The sequence below is a fragment of the Epinephelus fuscoguttatus genome, linkage group LG18 (genome assembly GCF_011397635.1).
Source record: "Epinephelus fuscoguttatus linkage group LG18, E.fuscoguttatus.final_Chr_v1".
Classification (NCBI taxonomy): domain Eukaryota; kingdom Metazoa; phylum Chordata; class Actinopteri; order Perciformes; family Serranidae; genus Epinephelus; species Epinephelus fuscoguttatus.
This window is the reverse complement of record NC_064769.1, coordinates 14,492,977-14,506,914: the sequence shown is the minus strand read 5'-3', so window position 1 is coordinate 14,506,914 and position 13,938 is coordinate 14,492,977. Positions and strand designations below refer to the sequence as shown.

Below are 13,938 nucleotides of genomic sequence, written 5' to 3'. Positions count from 1 at the left end.
GCCTTCTTTTCTCCTGAAGCCCCCGCCACCACCACCACCTCCACCACCACTACAGCCGTGCATGAAGGGATGGATGGAGAAAGGGGGCAGTGTTCAGCAGGCGAATCAGGCCTTTTGTCTCTGTCTGTGCAGGGGGGTGAGGGGACTCTCCACTCTGGCTCTGGAGCAGCAGCAGCAGCTGGTGCAGAGAAAGAAGAGAGAGAGTGGGAGACGGAGACAGAGGGAGGTGGGGGAGATAGGAAGAAAAGGAAATGAGCAGGAGAAGAATATAATAAAGCCTTGACTATGTACACTATGTTCCTATTTCAGGCCTGTGCCAGCATAGCCACATGATCGAGTGGCGTGGGATTGTGTTAGTAAACTAGACTCGATCCTACACGTTTTTCCTCAGAGATCAAAAACATTATATATTCATTAGATAATGTATTAATACTCGAGGCCTCTGTGTAGGCTCAGCTTCACATTTGCATGCTGTGTATGCTAAGGTCAGTGAGCCTCCAGGGCTGCAAAATGAAGCCAGCACACGAGGGCCAACAACTGCAGTTCCTTAAATGGCCACTTGAGGCTGGCTCCAAAAGCGAGTCAGTCCCCATAGACCCTCCTGTTAAAATGCTCAACGTTACAGCAGAAATAAACATGTTAACAGCCTGGTACAAAAATGGTCTTAGTCTTCATAGGTAATTTCAACATTCCTGACAAGTGCACAGGGAGTTCATTTTTATATAACTCACCAGTTTACATTTCATTAAGGCTTAAAGTTACACCTAAGTAAAGGCGTGGCCGGTGGCTACGTCCAGTATTTCTATTCAGTTTATGGTCTGGTGTCTGCTTTTCTATTGTTTAAGATGGGAGTGTTGTGAACTTTGATGGCAATTCCACTGTCTGTTTTTATTTAGTGCACAAGACAGTTCCAACAAGGGTACATATACTGCTCAAATGAATGAATGAATTAATCACACCCATACTACTTCACAAATGCAAACATGAGCATGATTCAATTATTGATGTAGCCCACACAGCAATGTACAGACACAGAAATATCACTAATAACAAGGCCAAAGGTAAAAAGATAGCATCACATTACAGTACAAGTGGAAGGTAAATTAGTCAACAAAGCACGATGAAATCAAGTATTTCATAACCTACCTGGGAGACTGCAGAGAGGCTTTCAGCTGAGTAAGGCTGTCTCTCTTTGGCCTGCTACCCGTCCTTCATACATTTGGCAGACCTGTCAAAGACAGCCATGAATGCTGCAGCATAAACTAATTAGCCTTCATTATGTAAAGGACCATGCCAGATTTATTCACAAGACAACACAAATGCATTTATACACTGCAAGGCAGCTGGATTTGTGCATATATATCATAAAAGGCCCTCATGGTGCCTCCTGCCTCTCTACAGTGTGACAGATTCAGTGCAGGGGAGGAGGCTGAGGTTGCTGTGCTCCCCCACCCCTAACAGAGGCATAGTCACATGACGTCACGTTTTCTCCATTTATGTCGGCTATAAGCAGCAAAGAGGAGCTGCTCGAACACTTTTAAGGGGAGCAGAAATATGTAATTCAGATAATCTTGCTCTGTCAGATAGTACATTTCTTTTCTCCGGATGATTATATCATATGATTGTATGACACCATGGCTTATTTAGGTTAATATCAGTAGTACTATTTGTCCGTATCTAAAATGCTCTATAAAAAGTGCATGATCCTACTATTATCTCCATAATATCCTGTATACAAATCAAAGATATAGCCTTAAATGGCATTTTTGTATTTGCCTTTCGGCTCCATTTATATTAGTGGTTCCCAGGCTTTTTGACTCGTGACCATAAGATGAGGCAGTGCCACCATGCATCACAAGTTATGGCCTTTGTGTGGATGTGCAGTTTAACCAAAGAGTGGTTTCATCATCTTAGACTTTTTCATTTGTATTTAATACTCTGGGGGAGTCCAGACCAGGCAATACCACTGATTCTGCAAGTCTCAGAAGCCGTGTTTCTGTATAGTACCCTTAGAACCGGTACGTAAGAGCTCTGACACACCAAGCTAACTGTCGGCCGACAGTCAGTGTCAGGCCGTCTGTGAGTGTCTGTTGTCCTAGTTCTAATGGTATGTCCCACACTGTTGGCACTAGCTGGCCCTTGACAGCCCTTATCGCCTGTTTTTCATATGATTCAGAATGTTGAATTGGCGGCAGATTTGTTTGTCAGAGAAATTTCTCTGATTGGCAGTAAAGCTCAGTGGATGAGAGGAGAAACAAAAGTGAGGAAAGCAAACAAACAACTAGTCAAGGTAGAGAGAGATTAAAATAAACGCATTATCAAGTAAAATTATTTCCTTACTTATTGAGCGGTTGTAATTGTTTGTGTTATTGTGTACTAGCTCACGGTAAATACGCTTTATTCTTTGAGCATCGGGTTGTGTTGTGAATGTGCTAACCGGCTAACTAGCATCTTGAATCTGTGCTGTCAGTCTTCTGGGGTCTTTTTGATTGACGAATACATACTGCTGCCTGCTGCTATGAAGAGTTATGTCCTCTCACGCAGCTGCAGACTGTGCGTGCTAGCTGGCTGTTGGTAGACCTGTGGTGTGTTCAAGTGCAACTTTTTGACACAGGTGACGTGAGGCAACACAACAGTTGTCCTTCATTGCCACTAGTTCTTTGATGAAGGTTTGGTGTGTCTGAACCTTAACCTTTACGGGTATGTACCTGAACCTTAGATGTGTTTAGCGTTTCCACCACAGATAGTTCTGTTAAATGTAAGTGGGGTTGCTGCTGTGTCACTGCCTTGTCCAGCTCTTGCTGTATTTTCTCCTCACATACGATGCAGAGGAATGTTTACACCTCACTGATCATCCACGTAACAGGGTTACACACAGACATTTTCAAACCAGAAAAGAACAGGTTGGGGTGTTTACTCTGTGTTGCAGTTGATGGGATTTTTAAAAATGGGTTTGTACACTGATTCCCTGTAGAGCAAGATTCTCTCTTGAACAATCAGTGGTATTTGTAGATCCACCTTTTAGTAACAGATAAGTATGCCAGGAAAAAAAAACAGAGAGGTGATGAAAAACAGGAGGTAATGGAGTGGTTCTGTTGGTACCATCCACAACTTTTGACAATAGAAACCAAAAAATAATTGTTTCAGTGAACTGAACTGAACTGAACTGAACTGGACTATGTGGTGGAAACAAGGCTAGAGCCTCAGTAATGGAGCTCCATTGCTAAACGGTTCTGAAAAAAAAGCACAGTCACCTTTGAGCCTGGTATGCATTTATATTCTCTCTACCTCTCTGTCTCTTGTGGAACAGTATGAAAACAAACCAAAGCCAGCACTACTTTTGAGGTCTGTGACAAAGAGCAAAGACCTCATAATGGCAAACTGTCCCTTATAATTGACACTTCTCTGCTGAAAGGCTTTCTTTAAATGGCTATTTTTTTCCTTTTCATGAAGCCAGTGCTATTAAAGTCATGACACCACCATCAGAACACTTAATGTATCATATGACTTTTGAAAAGAATAATTAGAAAATAGAAAGGGCATCATTTCACAACTCCAAAATAGAGATTTTCAGCGTGAGATCACTTATTGTTCACTTTGGCGTACATGAAATACGTCAAATTAGCCAGAAGGAACAAAACATTGCACTAATTGTATTATGTGTAATATTATTTAATAAAAATTATAAATAAAAAACATAAATGCATTGCAAAGATAATCTGTAAAGTCACAAAAATCAACAGTTTCAAATACAGTTTGGGAAATCTTAACAACTTGTTATGATACGCATGTGTAATATAAAACTAAAGTTGTTAACACAACTCATTATATAAAATTAAAAAAGAAAAACACATGGACTGAGTGCTCCTAAATTCAGCCCACAGTGCCATCTGCTGTTTCTACACCCAACAAATGAAGTTAGGAGAAAACCAGGATTTTGAAGTTGGAGTCACTTCAGCATCATCAAATCTGTTAATCTGTTAATAAACCTTTTAATGGACTTTTTTAAAGTCATGCATAGCAGTGGATACTAATAAAGAACTGTAGGTTTTCCAAATGAATTAATTAAAACTTATAATTACCAGCAAACACATGCAAAAAGCTTAATGACGCAACCAATCACACTCACTCAAACTTTCTAACTAATAATTATTAACTAATAATAATTGTGTCGCTTGAAATCATTTCAGTGGTCTCAAGTGAGCAAGTGCTGGCAATCAGACCTGAGTGGCTTTCAATGAACTCATGAATGAGAGGGTGAATAATTAAAAGCTCCTTGGCCTCTTAGTAGGTGGCCAGCCTAAGTTCATACCTTCGTTGTGCAGTATTTGACAAGTCTGAAGTCTTGCGCATTTGATTTGTTAAGTAAACCATGTAAGATCAAAATTAACTTCAATAACATAACCAAATATCATCATATCAAGTTTTATCAGCTATTTAATAAAACATAAAATAAGTCTATTGTTATTTTCATAAATTATTTTTTTAAAAAGAGCCTAAAATAGTTTTGTCTCTGTGGTACGTTTAGTATTCTTAGAATTTGGTGATTTCTCAAGAAGATATTTTCTTGGTGCAGGATCATACGCAGGATCTTGTTGTCTTACCTAAAAATAAACCAACACATATTTCAGGTGGCACTACCTGATACTGCCCTTTGACCATAAGTGACTCATCCTGTTTTGTTAAGGTCACCCTTGGAAGAAGACACGATATGTTATGAGTCAGAGATACTCTGTAATATCTAATATTGGATGTGTGTGGGTCTTTTGACCTGACAATACCCAGAGGAAACCTCCAACCTTTTCAACACAAAATGTTATGTACCTGTGTGGACTCCTTATCTGTCCTCATCTATTCTCTTCCTCCAGCAATCTGTCTGTCAATACTGTCATGAAAAGGATCAGTCAAGTATGAGAATTTCATACAGGCACACGCCCGGGCGCCTTACTGCGTTTGACAACTGCTTAATTCACACTGTTGACCTTTCCAGGGGGATAAATACACTGTAATAAACTGTACCGATAAATGATGTGGACTACGCATATGCTGCATTGTCAAATTCTTGTAATTGAGCACACGACAGATGTAGTCTGCAGCAAAAATATGCATCATGGTTCGTTCATGTTCCTTCGCAATCACTGTTGATGTTATTATACTTCTGTGTCATTTCTTCCGCTCTGAAATGAAAACAGTGTTCAGAAAACTGCATGAGTGCAAGTAAGCGTGTGAAGCAGCACAGTAAATATCACAGCGCTTCACAGTGAAAGATAAACTCTGCAGATACAATAGGAATAAAAACATAAACTGGTGTTACATACAGGTATGACTCAGACTCATTGGCTTCTTTCTGGCAGGTTTGCCTCACCATTTTAAAAGCCTAGTAGTAGCAATTGTATCTTTACTGCTTGGTAAATGCCCTGTTTGGAACACAAGATTTCTGTTCAAAATATGAACCTGTTAAACATCAGGGTTGTTTTCTTAGACTTGACACATATCCTCCAGGACACAGAAGACTTTATACAACTGTGTGGTACTAACCATGACATGTAAATGTCATTATCACATGAGAAAACGCTGTATAAAGCCTTCTGTGGCACTTGTGGGAGCTGTGCGATGTTTCTTTAATTGCCTTAAGCAATGTCACCTGAGTCAGCGTCAGTTGAGGCTGAAGACTATGAGTCTTAAAATAAAAAAAATAGGTGGGCGGCATGGTGGTGTGGTGGTTAGCACTGTCGCCTCACAGCAAGAGGGTTGCCGGTTCGATCCCGGGTGTGGGAGCCCTTCTGTGCGGAGTTTGCATGTTCTCCCCGTGTCAGCGTGGGTTCTCTCCGGGCACTCCGGCTTCCTCCCACAGTCCAAAGACATGCAGATTGGGGACTAGGTTAATTGATAACTCTAAATTGTCCGTAGGTGTGAATGTGAGTGTGAACGGTTGTTTGTCTCTATATGTTAGCCCTGCGATAGTCTGGCGACCTGTCCAGGGTGTACCCTGCCTCTCGCCCGATGTCAGCTGGGATAGGCTCCAGCCTACCCGCGTTAGAAGATGAATGAACGAATGAATGAAATCTAGGGGTCTGGGGTTAAAAAGAAATTAGAAATTACCAGGCTTTTCTCCTCATTTTAGGCTTGAGGCTAGCACCTTGAGGCTATCTTAGCCACTACGAGCATAACACACCCAAATCTGTGGTTGAGTGCATTGTGGGTAATGTAGGCACCAGGTTTTGCCAAGGAATAAGAATGGTTAGAAGAAAAAAAAGACCGTATCTGTAGTTCTGTTGATTTTATTTGAAATTTTTTAAAAAAAATCTGTCACTGGTGAGGGCAACACTAAATCGATGGCGTATTCTTTTAAAGGAGCAGTGTGTAGGGTTTAGTGGCATCTGGCGGTGAGAATTGCAGGTTCAACCAACTGAAACTTCTTATGTGCCAACTGAACTCCCAGTTAGAATTCCTTCAGTGTTCTTTGTTTAAGAGATTTTTAGTGGGAGCTGAATTATCCACAGAAGTCTCCTCTTCAAAACAATTGAACCTGGTGATTTCAACAGATAAAAACACTGAATAAAGCAGTTTCATGGTACAAATTAGTTTATCTGATGCTGTCTGGCTTGTTGCAGATGGGCTGCTAGCCTAGCATCTGTTATTGTGTGCTCACCTTTTTTCTCTGATAACTTAACATCCAGGAAGCCAGGAAGTTTTAACTGGGAGTAGTCTCTTCCTTTCCAAAACAAATGGACCTGGGGTCTCATTATAAAATAATGCAAAGGATCCATATGTACGCATGGAGAAAAGAGCCAAAAACGGCATGCACCAAAAAATATTCAACAGTTTCTGCAATCAGGCTTCCACCTCACCATCTGTGTGACCAATTTCGTCCTTTCCAAAATTTTCATAAGCATGGGTCACAATTTCTCCCACCAAGACTGTTTTTATATGTCACAACTTTTCCATTCCAAGCCTCTTTTGGGCCTCATTTTGTGCGTACTCATTGTATATAAATTAGACCACTGGTGATTTAAACAGGTACTAAAAAAAGCATTTTCATGTTAAAAATCAGCACTGTTTGGCTTGTCACAGAGGGGCTGCTAACTATAGTGACCAACACAAAAATGCAAAAACCAAATGGCCCTATCTAGAACCAATGTTTGGTTTGTCTGTTCAGGGCTACTGTAGAAACATGGCATATTCCATCGAGGAGGACTGGCTCCCATGTTTATATAAAAAGCTCATTTAAAGGTAACAAAAACACAATGATTTTTATTTTCAGGTGATATATGCTAAAGAAATATAGGCTCCATTTCTGCCAGTTTATTCCTTTAAATCCTATTGGACCTTTAAGTACATTTTAGGTAGGTATACTTTCTGTTTCATGCTACTTTATAAAGGCCATCTCTACTCCACTATTAATATGGAATAAAATATTGAACAATTTAGTCCAGATTTATCCTACAGCTGTACTATTCACTAGAAACTTTAGCTGTCATCAAGATTTAGCATTCAAAACATATGATCACTTCATGAAATCTAATATATTGCTGTTGATTAAATAAAAATGCTAAAATATTAGATATTAGAATACTTTATATAGGCTACATTTTTGATGTTTTACTTTGCTGTTACTACTTTTTCTTACAGTTAAATACTTCCTATTTTTTCCCAACATAATGAAACGGAAGCAATTACTCAGAAGTCGCGTCCATCACCGTGCAGTGACGTAGACACTTCCCGCTATCACCCTGTAATCTCTGGACAAACAACACAAGTAATAATAATTACAGGCTCCGGATGATATGTTGTCGTCGCGGCTTTCTCATCATCACTGGTACTTTTAAAAACACCCGCTGACGTGCAGCTTGTATCAGGAGGGGCATTTAACTTTGATCATTAGTCACTTCTATCAAACATACCGGGACTATAACAGGTCCGCAGCTGGAGCGCCTTTCACTCGGCTGCGATATCGGTTCGCACAGTATCGACTATGCTGGAGATTTTCTAAAGTTAAATCAAGACGAGTGAGGATTCAGATAGCGCTGTTTAGATCTGACATTTTCTCTGATAACATGGGCGGAGTGTGCGTGTGCTTTTCATGGACTTGCAGACTGGTGTGGCCACTTTTTATTATGCTGGCTACAGTGCCGTGTATGATGTACTGCTCAGATGTTTCTGCAGCAGCTGTGGGAAAAATGTATCCACGCGGCAACCACTGGGCAGTAGGTAAGAGAAACTTCATATTTTTAAAGAAGTTAAATGATTTTATAAGTTTTAAGTACTATTGTATTTGCTAGATTTATTTGGTAAATGTGCAACATAGTTTGGCCAGAGTAATTTTATATCTCATAAGATCATAAAATATTAAAGCATATTTGGGACTTTGTGATATCCTGCATGCTTAGTTGGTCTTTTGAACAAATAATAGCGCACTAACATAAATGTTTATTAATTAATTAGCCATTATAATGCAGTAATTTGCCTGCCTCACCTGTGTATCAACTTAAAAATGTAGTTGTTATCTGTTCATGTAATAAAGCAGACTTTCTTCTTCACAGTCCAGTAAATTGAATTAAGTTAATTGAACATACCTCTTAGATATGAAAGCTATTTTATGGGTAACATACACTGAATACATTGCATTTGATTCAGGCTTGCAGTGTTGTGAACGTGAGTCTTTTTATGTAAAGTTTAATGACAGATTATTATGATGGAGTTGGTTAAATCAAATATAGTCAGACCACAAACAGGTTTATTCCACAGTAGTTAATGCATCCCATTACATCCCATTCCCCAGGTCATTTAATGGGAAAGAAGAGCATCGAGAGCCAGCCTGAACTGCAGGAGACAAACCACGACAGTGACTACCTCACGTCTTCAGAAACAGCTGGGGTCACTGAGCGTTTGATTGAGGCTCTAATGCAACAAAAGAGCCAGAAACAGACGGTGCCACAAACTGCAGACAGGCTGCTTCGGCTGTACAGCAGATGGAGAGAGGAGGACAGAGACAAATATCTCAGAGAGGTCAGTTTGTGGATCATCAGAGTCCATCAGTGATTCTTCAAATGTTACCTCTTTTCTGGGGAAAAAAATAAGATGGTTATTTCTCCCTTACAGATGTCAGACCTGCTTCTTCTGGCTTTGAAACTGCAAGACAATGACTCCACCTGAATGAATGCAAGATGAATTAAAATACAAAGTCATCAGTACCTACTAAACATTAGCTCTGTAACTACATATTCAGACTGTATATATTTTTTTCTGGTAAGAGTATGCTGGAAACACATGAGAAGTGTATTTTATCAATGATTTCTAATACGCACATCAAGCAGTAATCTGATTACATGCTGACATGATGAGTTTATCTTACATGAGCTGAGAATGCTGAATAAAAGTAACATTATGATAACTGCACTGTGGATTTCTAATCATGCTTTGCACACCTCAAATGGCCTTTTTGTCTTTACCAAACATTCACTGTCTGTGTTTGACAATGTATAATGCTCATGAAGCTCACTCCCTCTGTACAGTAACAGGTTTGTACCACTAGATGGCACACAACGTCCATGTTGAGAGCACCTGTAGTTAAATTTGTAGTAACTTACCAATAAGGTGAAGCATTAAGAGTTAACATGATCATAATTACAGATGACAAAACCAGTTTATGGTCCATTCAGTCAGCTGTGATACTGTCTTTTTTGTCCTCATTAGAACAAGCACAAACACACCCCAGTGTGTCTTTAGGACAGTTAGGATAGATGATGACGGGGACTATTATTAGCCCTCAGGGGCTGCAGACAATAGGAAATGCTAATTGAAACAATTTAGTTACACACATCCTTTTTTTAAGCCAAAGGAAAGTTTTTTCTTCTGTCCTCTTCGCTCATTTGTCACGGATGATTGGCGAACAATAGAGGTATGAGCCACTTTCACCCCGTCATTATGAGTCTAATCCCAGGAGCGAATGGGATAAAGTTTACAGGAGTTAATGAGGAGGAAATAAGTGGGAGGAAGTCTGGGAGATTAAGCTGCTTCTTTATCACACCCTCCATTCTTGTGTTTACATGAAATGATTAAATGGTAAAGTGGTGTGAAACTTGATACCATAAAGAGGTTAAATGGATTTATTTGATCCAAAGTTGCATTTACAGTATGATGTGGGGCCCTTAGGGTATTTTAGACAGCATTTGCAAATTAACTCCAGTATGAAATGACATAATGAAATAGCTCCCCTTCAACACTTTGCATTTAGTGTCATGTTTTATTGCTTATTGTTCCCAACCTTATAAACACAGTGGAGTCCACCACCAAGGGGAGCTGTATCCAATTTTTCCCAACTGGAGTGTACTGAGCTTCCCTGTACTTCCACTCTGCAGTTTGATTAATGACGCTTTCAATATTCTGACATAAATGTGATATTGGCAGATCAACTGCGGGTCATGGATGCTATTCTGTTACATATTACCTTTGCGTCGCTGTCACTCCTGATGAACACTCATTATTTCCACCCAGTCAGACATTTCTGACAAATCTCCAAGTCTAAAATGCCATAAATCATTTGGGAAAACATGATTAGCCACGATTTTGTTTATGAATTTTTACATATAAAGTTTATTGTGTAGACAAAATATTCACATTCGTTAAATCTTTCATGATGCAGATCAAAAAGCAGCGAAGGAAGGATGAAAACGAGGAGTAGCTCCATGTACAAAAGTAGAATAAATACTGATGAATACTAATGAACTTGTTATATTGGCAGCATAACACCGGATAAGAATGAGGTGGGACTGAATGATTGTAAAACTTTACAGTAAACATGGACTGCAGGGAAGATAAAGTAGAAGAGAAAAAAAACAGATGTGTGGTGTTCATTAGTTTTGGATTTTACAGGAAGGTCACAGTTAGTTTCATAGATTTTCAGTTAGTTGCTTGATGACACTTAACTTTAAGTCCCCCTGTTTAGCATTTATAAACAGTGCAAACATTTAATAAATAGTTTATAACATTATAGCTTAGTGATAAGTGGCTACAAAGATATTTAAAGTGTTTATTAATGTACAGTATTTGTCAGCAATTCTCAGATGAAGATGTATTTTATGTTAATAGAACCATGTTTTCTGTGTTGTCTTATGGGTGCCCATAGGAGGATAAATACATTAATAAACACTTATATCTGCTTATACTTAATTATAGTTTACCATGATCCATTTATTAAACATTGACTGCGTATGAATGCTAAATAGGGAGAAGTGTTACCCTTTTAAGTGAAGAGGATGTCTCTAATCCTGGATGTCAACTGTAGATTTCACTCTTTAAAACTTCCAAACAGTCCTGTCAGCATGAGGATGACGTCACCTCCTCGAAAGATGCAGCACAATGCATTCTGGGTTTCAATGTCCATTTTTAACCTCTACTCAGCATCACCACGTCTTCCCAATAGACTGAATATGTTCCTTGGCCTTCATCCTCAGTGAGGCAATACTGGAGTTCCTTGGATCAGCTGAGCAGTGGTACGCCGGGGGCGGGGGGCACATGGAGACCATGTGGGGCAGGTGAGGACTGTGTCCCAGGGCAGGGGAGTTGAGGAAGGAGGCCGGCAAGGAAGAGGGCATGGAAGGGGGAGGAGAGGGGGTGTAAGTGCCTGGGAGGCCTTGTGAGCCCGTGATGAAGCCTGGGAGGGACTGCAGGGAGGTGGAGGTGGTGATCGGGGTGGAGAGCCAGGGGTCCAGCTGCAGGCTGGTGCTCAGGGAGCTGGTAGGAGAGCGGCTGAAGGAGAGCAAGGAGGAGGAGGTGTCCTGGAGCTTGATGGAGCTCACCTCCAGCTTCTCTTGGCGGCGCCACTTGGCCCGCCGGTTTTGAAACCACACCTGGAAAGATAGAAGAAGATTTAAATTTTAAATTAGAAGAAACTAGGTACAGTGTTACTCATCCCTGCAGAGGCAACTGAGCTGATACACACAAAACAAATAGAAGAAGAGAAAAACACTTCCAAGGCTGAAATTGCCTGAAAATCTAGCCATTTTGTAAAATATACTATTATGTGAAAGTATTCAAATATTTAGAAATGTGGAGGATGACAATATGAGGTATGTAAGTGGTGATTTCAGCTATTAAACACTGCACTTTGCATTAAATTGTAATGCTATAATCAATGATTAGTGGTAGTTACAAACATAACATTTTAAGATACTGATTGAACTTACAGTTTTTTAGTTTCTTTCAAGATTATATCTGTGATAATAGCTATGACTGAAGCTCAACATTTTGTGATCTATGTGTTAAAATTTAGCCAAAATAAATGAAAATGCTTTTGCATTTCATTTGCAAGAACTAAAACTGTCATCTTCTTTGTCATCCATTTATGATTCCATAGTAAGTTAAATATCCCTACAGTTTTAGTTAATGTGAGCAAATTAAACCAATGTGTTACAAAGTGTTTTTCAAAATGTCCAATTAATCTCTTAAATTTGATGTAATAACCGGAGATTTACCCCAAATAAGCCTTTAGTTTAAATCATTTTGGAAAGATCATTTATTTTTTCTTGTATTATTAAAGATGTTACATTTGTTTTTAGGGTTTGTGTTGGGAGATTATGCATATATGGACGCAAATTTGCCCTCATTGCTGCCTGCAGGCCTCCAGGACCAATATACGCGTTCACAATAAGGTAAAAAAGGCGATGCCAGTGTTGCTTTTGGGGACGTACCTGGACTCGGACCTCCGGCAGGTTGACCTTAAGCGCCAGCTCCTCCCTGCTGTACACGTCCGGGTAATGGGACTTCTCGAAAGCTCTCTCCAGTTCGTGAAGCTGGAAGGTGGTAAATGTTGTCCGGTTCCGACGGTGTTTCTTTTTGGGGTTTTCATCATCGGACAGTTTGCCGTCTCTGTCGGGTGAGTCCGGGCACACCGAGGCGTCAGCGGCGCCGCTGGCACAACACACACCTGCAGGAGGGGGAGAGTGGGAAGACAAAGTGTTGGGTTTTTGAGTTTTGAGCCAAAGTTAAATATGCCACCTTAAATCTTATTCTGCTAGTTTCATGTAAAACAATTTTTGTGTGCGTTTTTATGTGCTGATTTGTACTTTTTTGAGGATTTTTGCGCACCATTTACGCACTATCAAAAAATGGCACCTGATTTTCTTGAGAAATAAGTTTAGGTTTTATGTTATCTTAAGTTTAAAAAACTTGATAAACTTAAAGACCTAATACTTAAGACAATATGAGATATTTAAGTATATTTTTGCACATAAATTGTCTGACTTCATGCTGAATTTTGGAGAAATCCACTTACTGTCAAAACTTTCTGAGGAGTGACTTTTCTTCAGCGGGGTCACAATTACATTCCGCTCCGCATCTTTGACCAGGAGCTTCTCTGTCATACTGTAGCAGGCCGACTTGTGGAAGATGGTGTCCTCTTTAAATCCCAGTATCGCCTCTATGCTGTGGACTGTGGACGGGTTGTCCCCCGGGCTCTGGACGGAGCGTGCGGAAGGAGACAGGCGCTCATCCATCATCATCATCACTTGGGAAGTTGATCCAAGGAGCCACATTGGTCGATGAAGTCCAAAAGAAGGTAAAATTACTTCTTTAAAAAAAATCTGCTGCTCTGTGTTTTTGGTAAAGTTGTAAATTTCAAACCAGAGTGGAAAAGTTGCGCACAAGACCCACACCAGTACGCCGGTCTCGCTCAGTGGATACGGAGCATCTTCAGATGGGGCTTTTAAAGTAGTGCCTGCTGTAAGACCCCCTGCTCGTGCGGCACCCCCGCTGCACGTCAGAGAGGGGAAGTCCTGTTGGATTTGGCTCTGGATTTAGGGGTAACTGTGCGCCCATGCAGGCACCAGCGCGCACACCCTCCCTGTAACTCCTCCCCATCTCAAGTGCATCAGTCAGTGCTGGCTCTAAACCTACTTACATAAATCTTAAAACCATCTTTCCACTCCTCCAGATGTC

At 40.2% G+C, this 13,938-nt stretch overlaps 2 protein-coding genes and 1 long non-coding RNA gene across 3 annotated transcripts in view; 2 read left to right on the top strand and 1 right to left on the bottom strand.

Annotated features, from left to right (window-relative positions):
- LOC125905681 (uncharacterized) overlaps positions 1 to 13,938 on the top strand; it is a 36,688-nt gene that overhangs the window by 18,812 nt on the left and 3,938 nt on the right. The window contains exon 3 of the long non-coding RNA XR_007451682.1: positions 13,372 to 13,558. This is a non-coding gene — a long non-coding RNA (uncharacterized LOC125905681). The remainder of the gene's footprint in view (positions 1 to 13,371; positions 13,559 to 13,938) is intronic.
- Positions 7,857 to 9,310, top strand: LOC125905680 (gastrin-releasing peptide). Its single transcript, XM_049603817.1, has 3 exons — positions 7,857 to 8,211; positions 8,783 to 9,009; positions 9,103 to 9,310. Exons 1-3 carry the CDS (start codon positions 8,058 to 8,060, stop codon positions 9,154 to 9,156), a joined length of 435 nt encoding a protein of 144 aa, XP_049459774.1. The 5' UTR covers positions 7,857 to 8,057; the 3' UTR covers positions 9,157 to 9,310.
- rx3 (retinal homeobox gene 3) lies at positions 9,484 to 13,711 on the bottom strand. Its single transcript, XM_049603815.1, has 3 exons — positions 13,277 to 13,711; positions 12,693 to 12,928; positions 9,484 to 11,852 (listed from the first exon to the last, which is right to left on the bottom strand). The coding sequence occupies exons 1-3, from the start codon at positions 13,533 to 13,535 to the stop codon at positions 11,406 to 11,408; spliced, it is 942 nt and encodes a 313-aa protein (XP_049459772.1). The 5' UTR covers positions 13,536 to 13,711; the 3' UTR covers positions 9,484 to 11,405.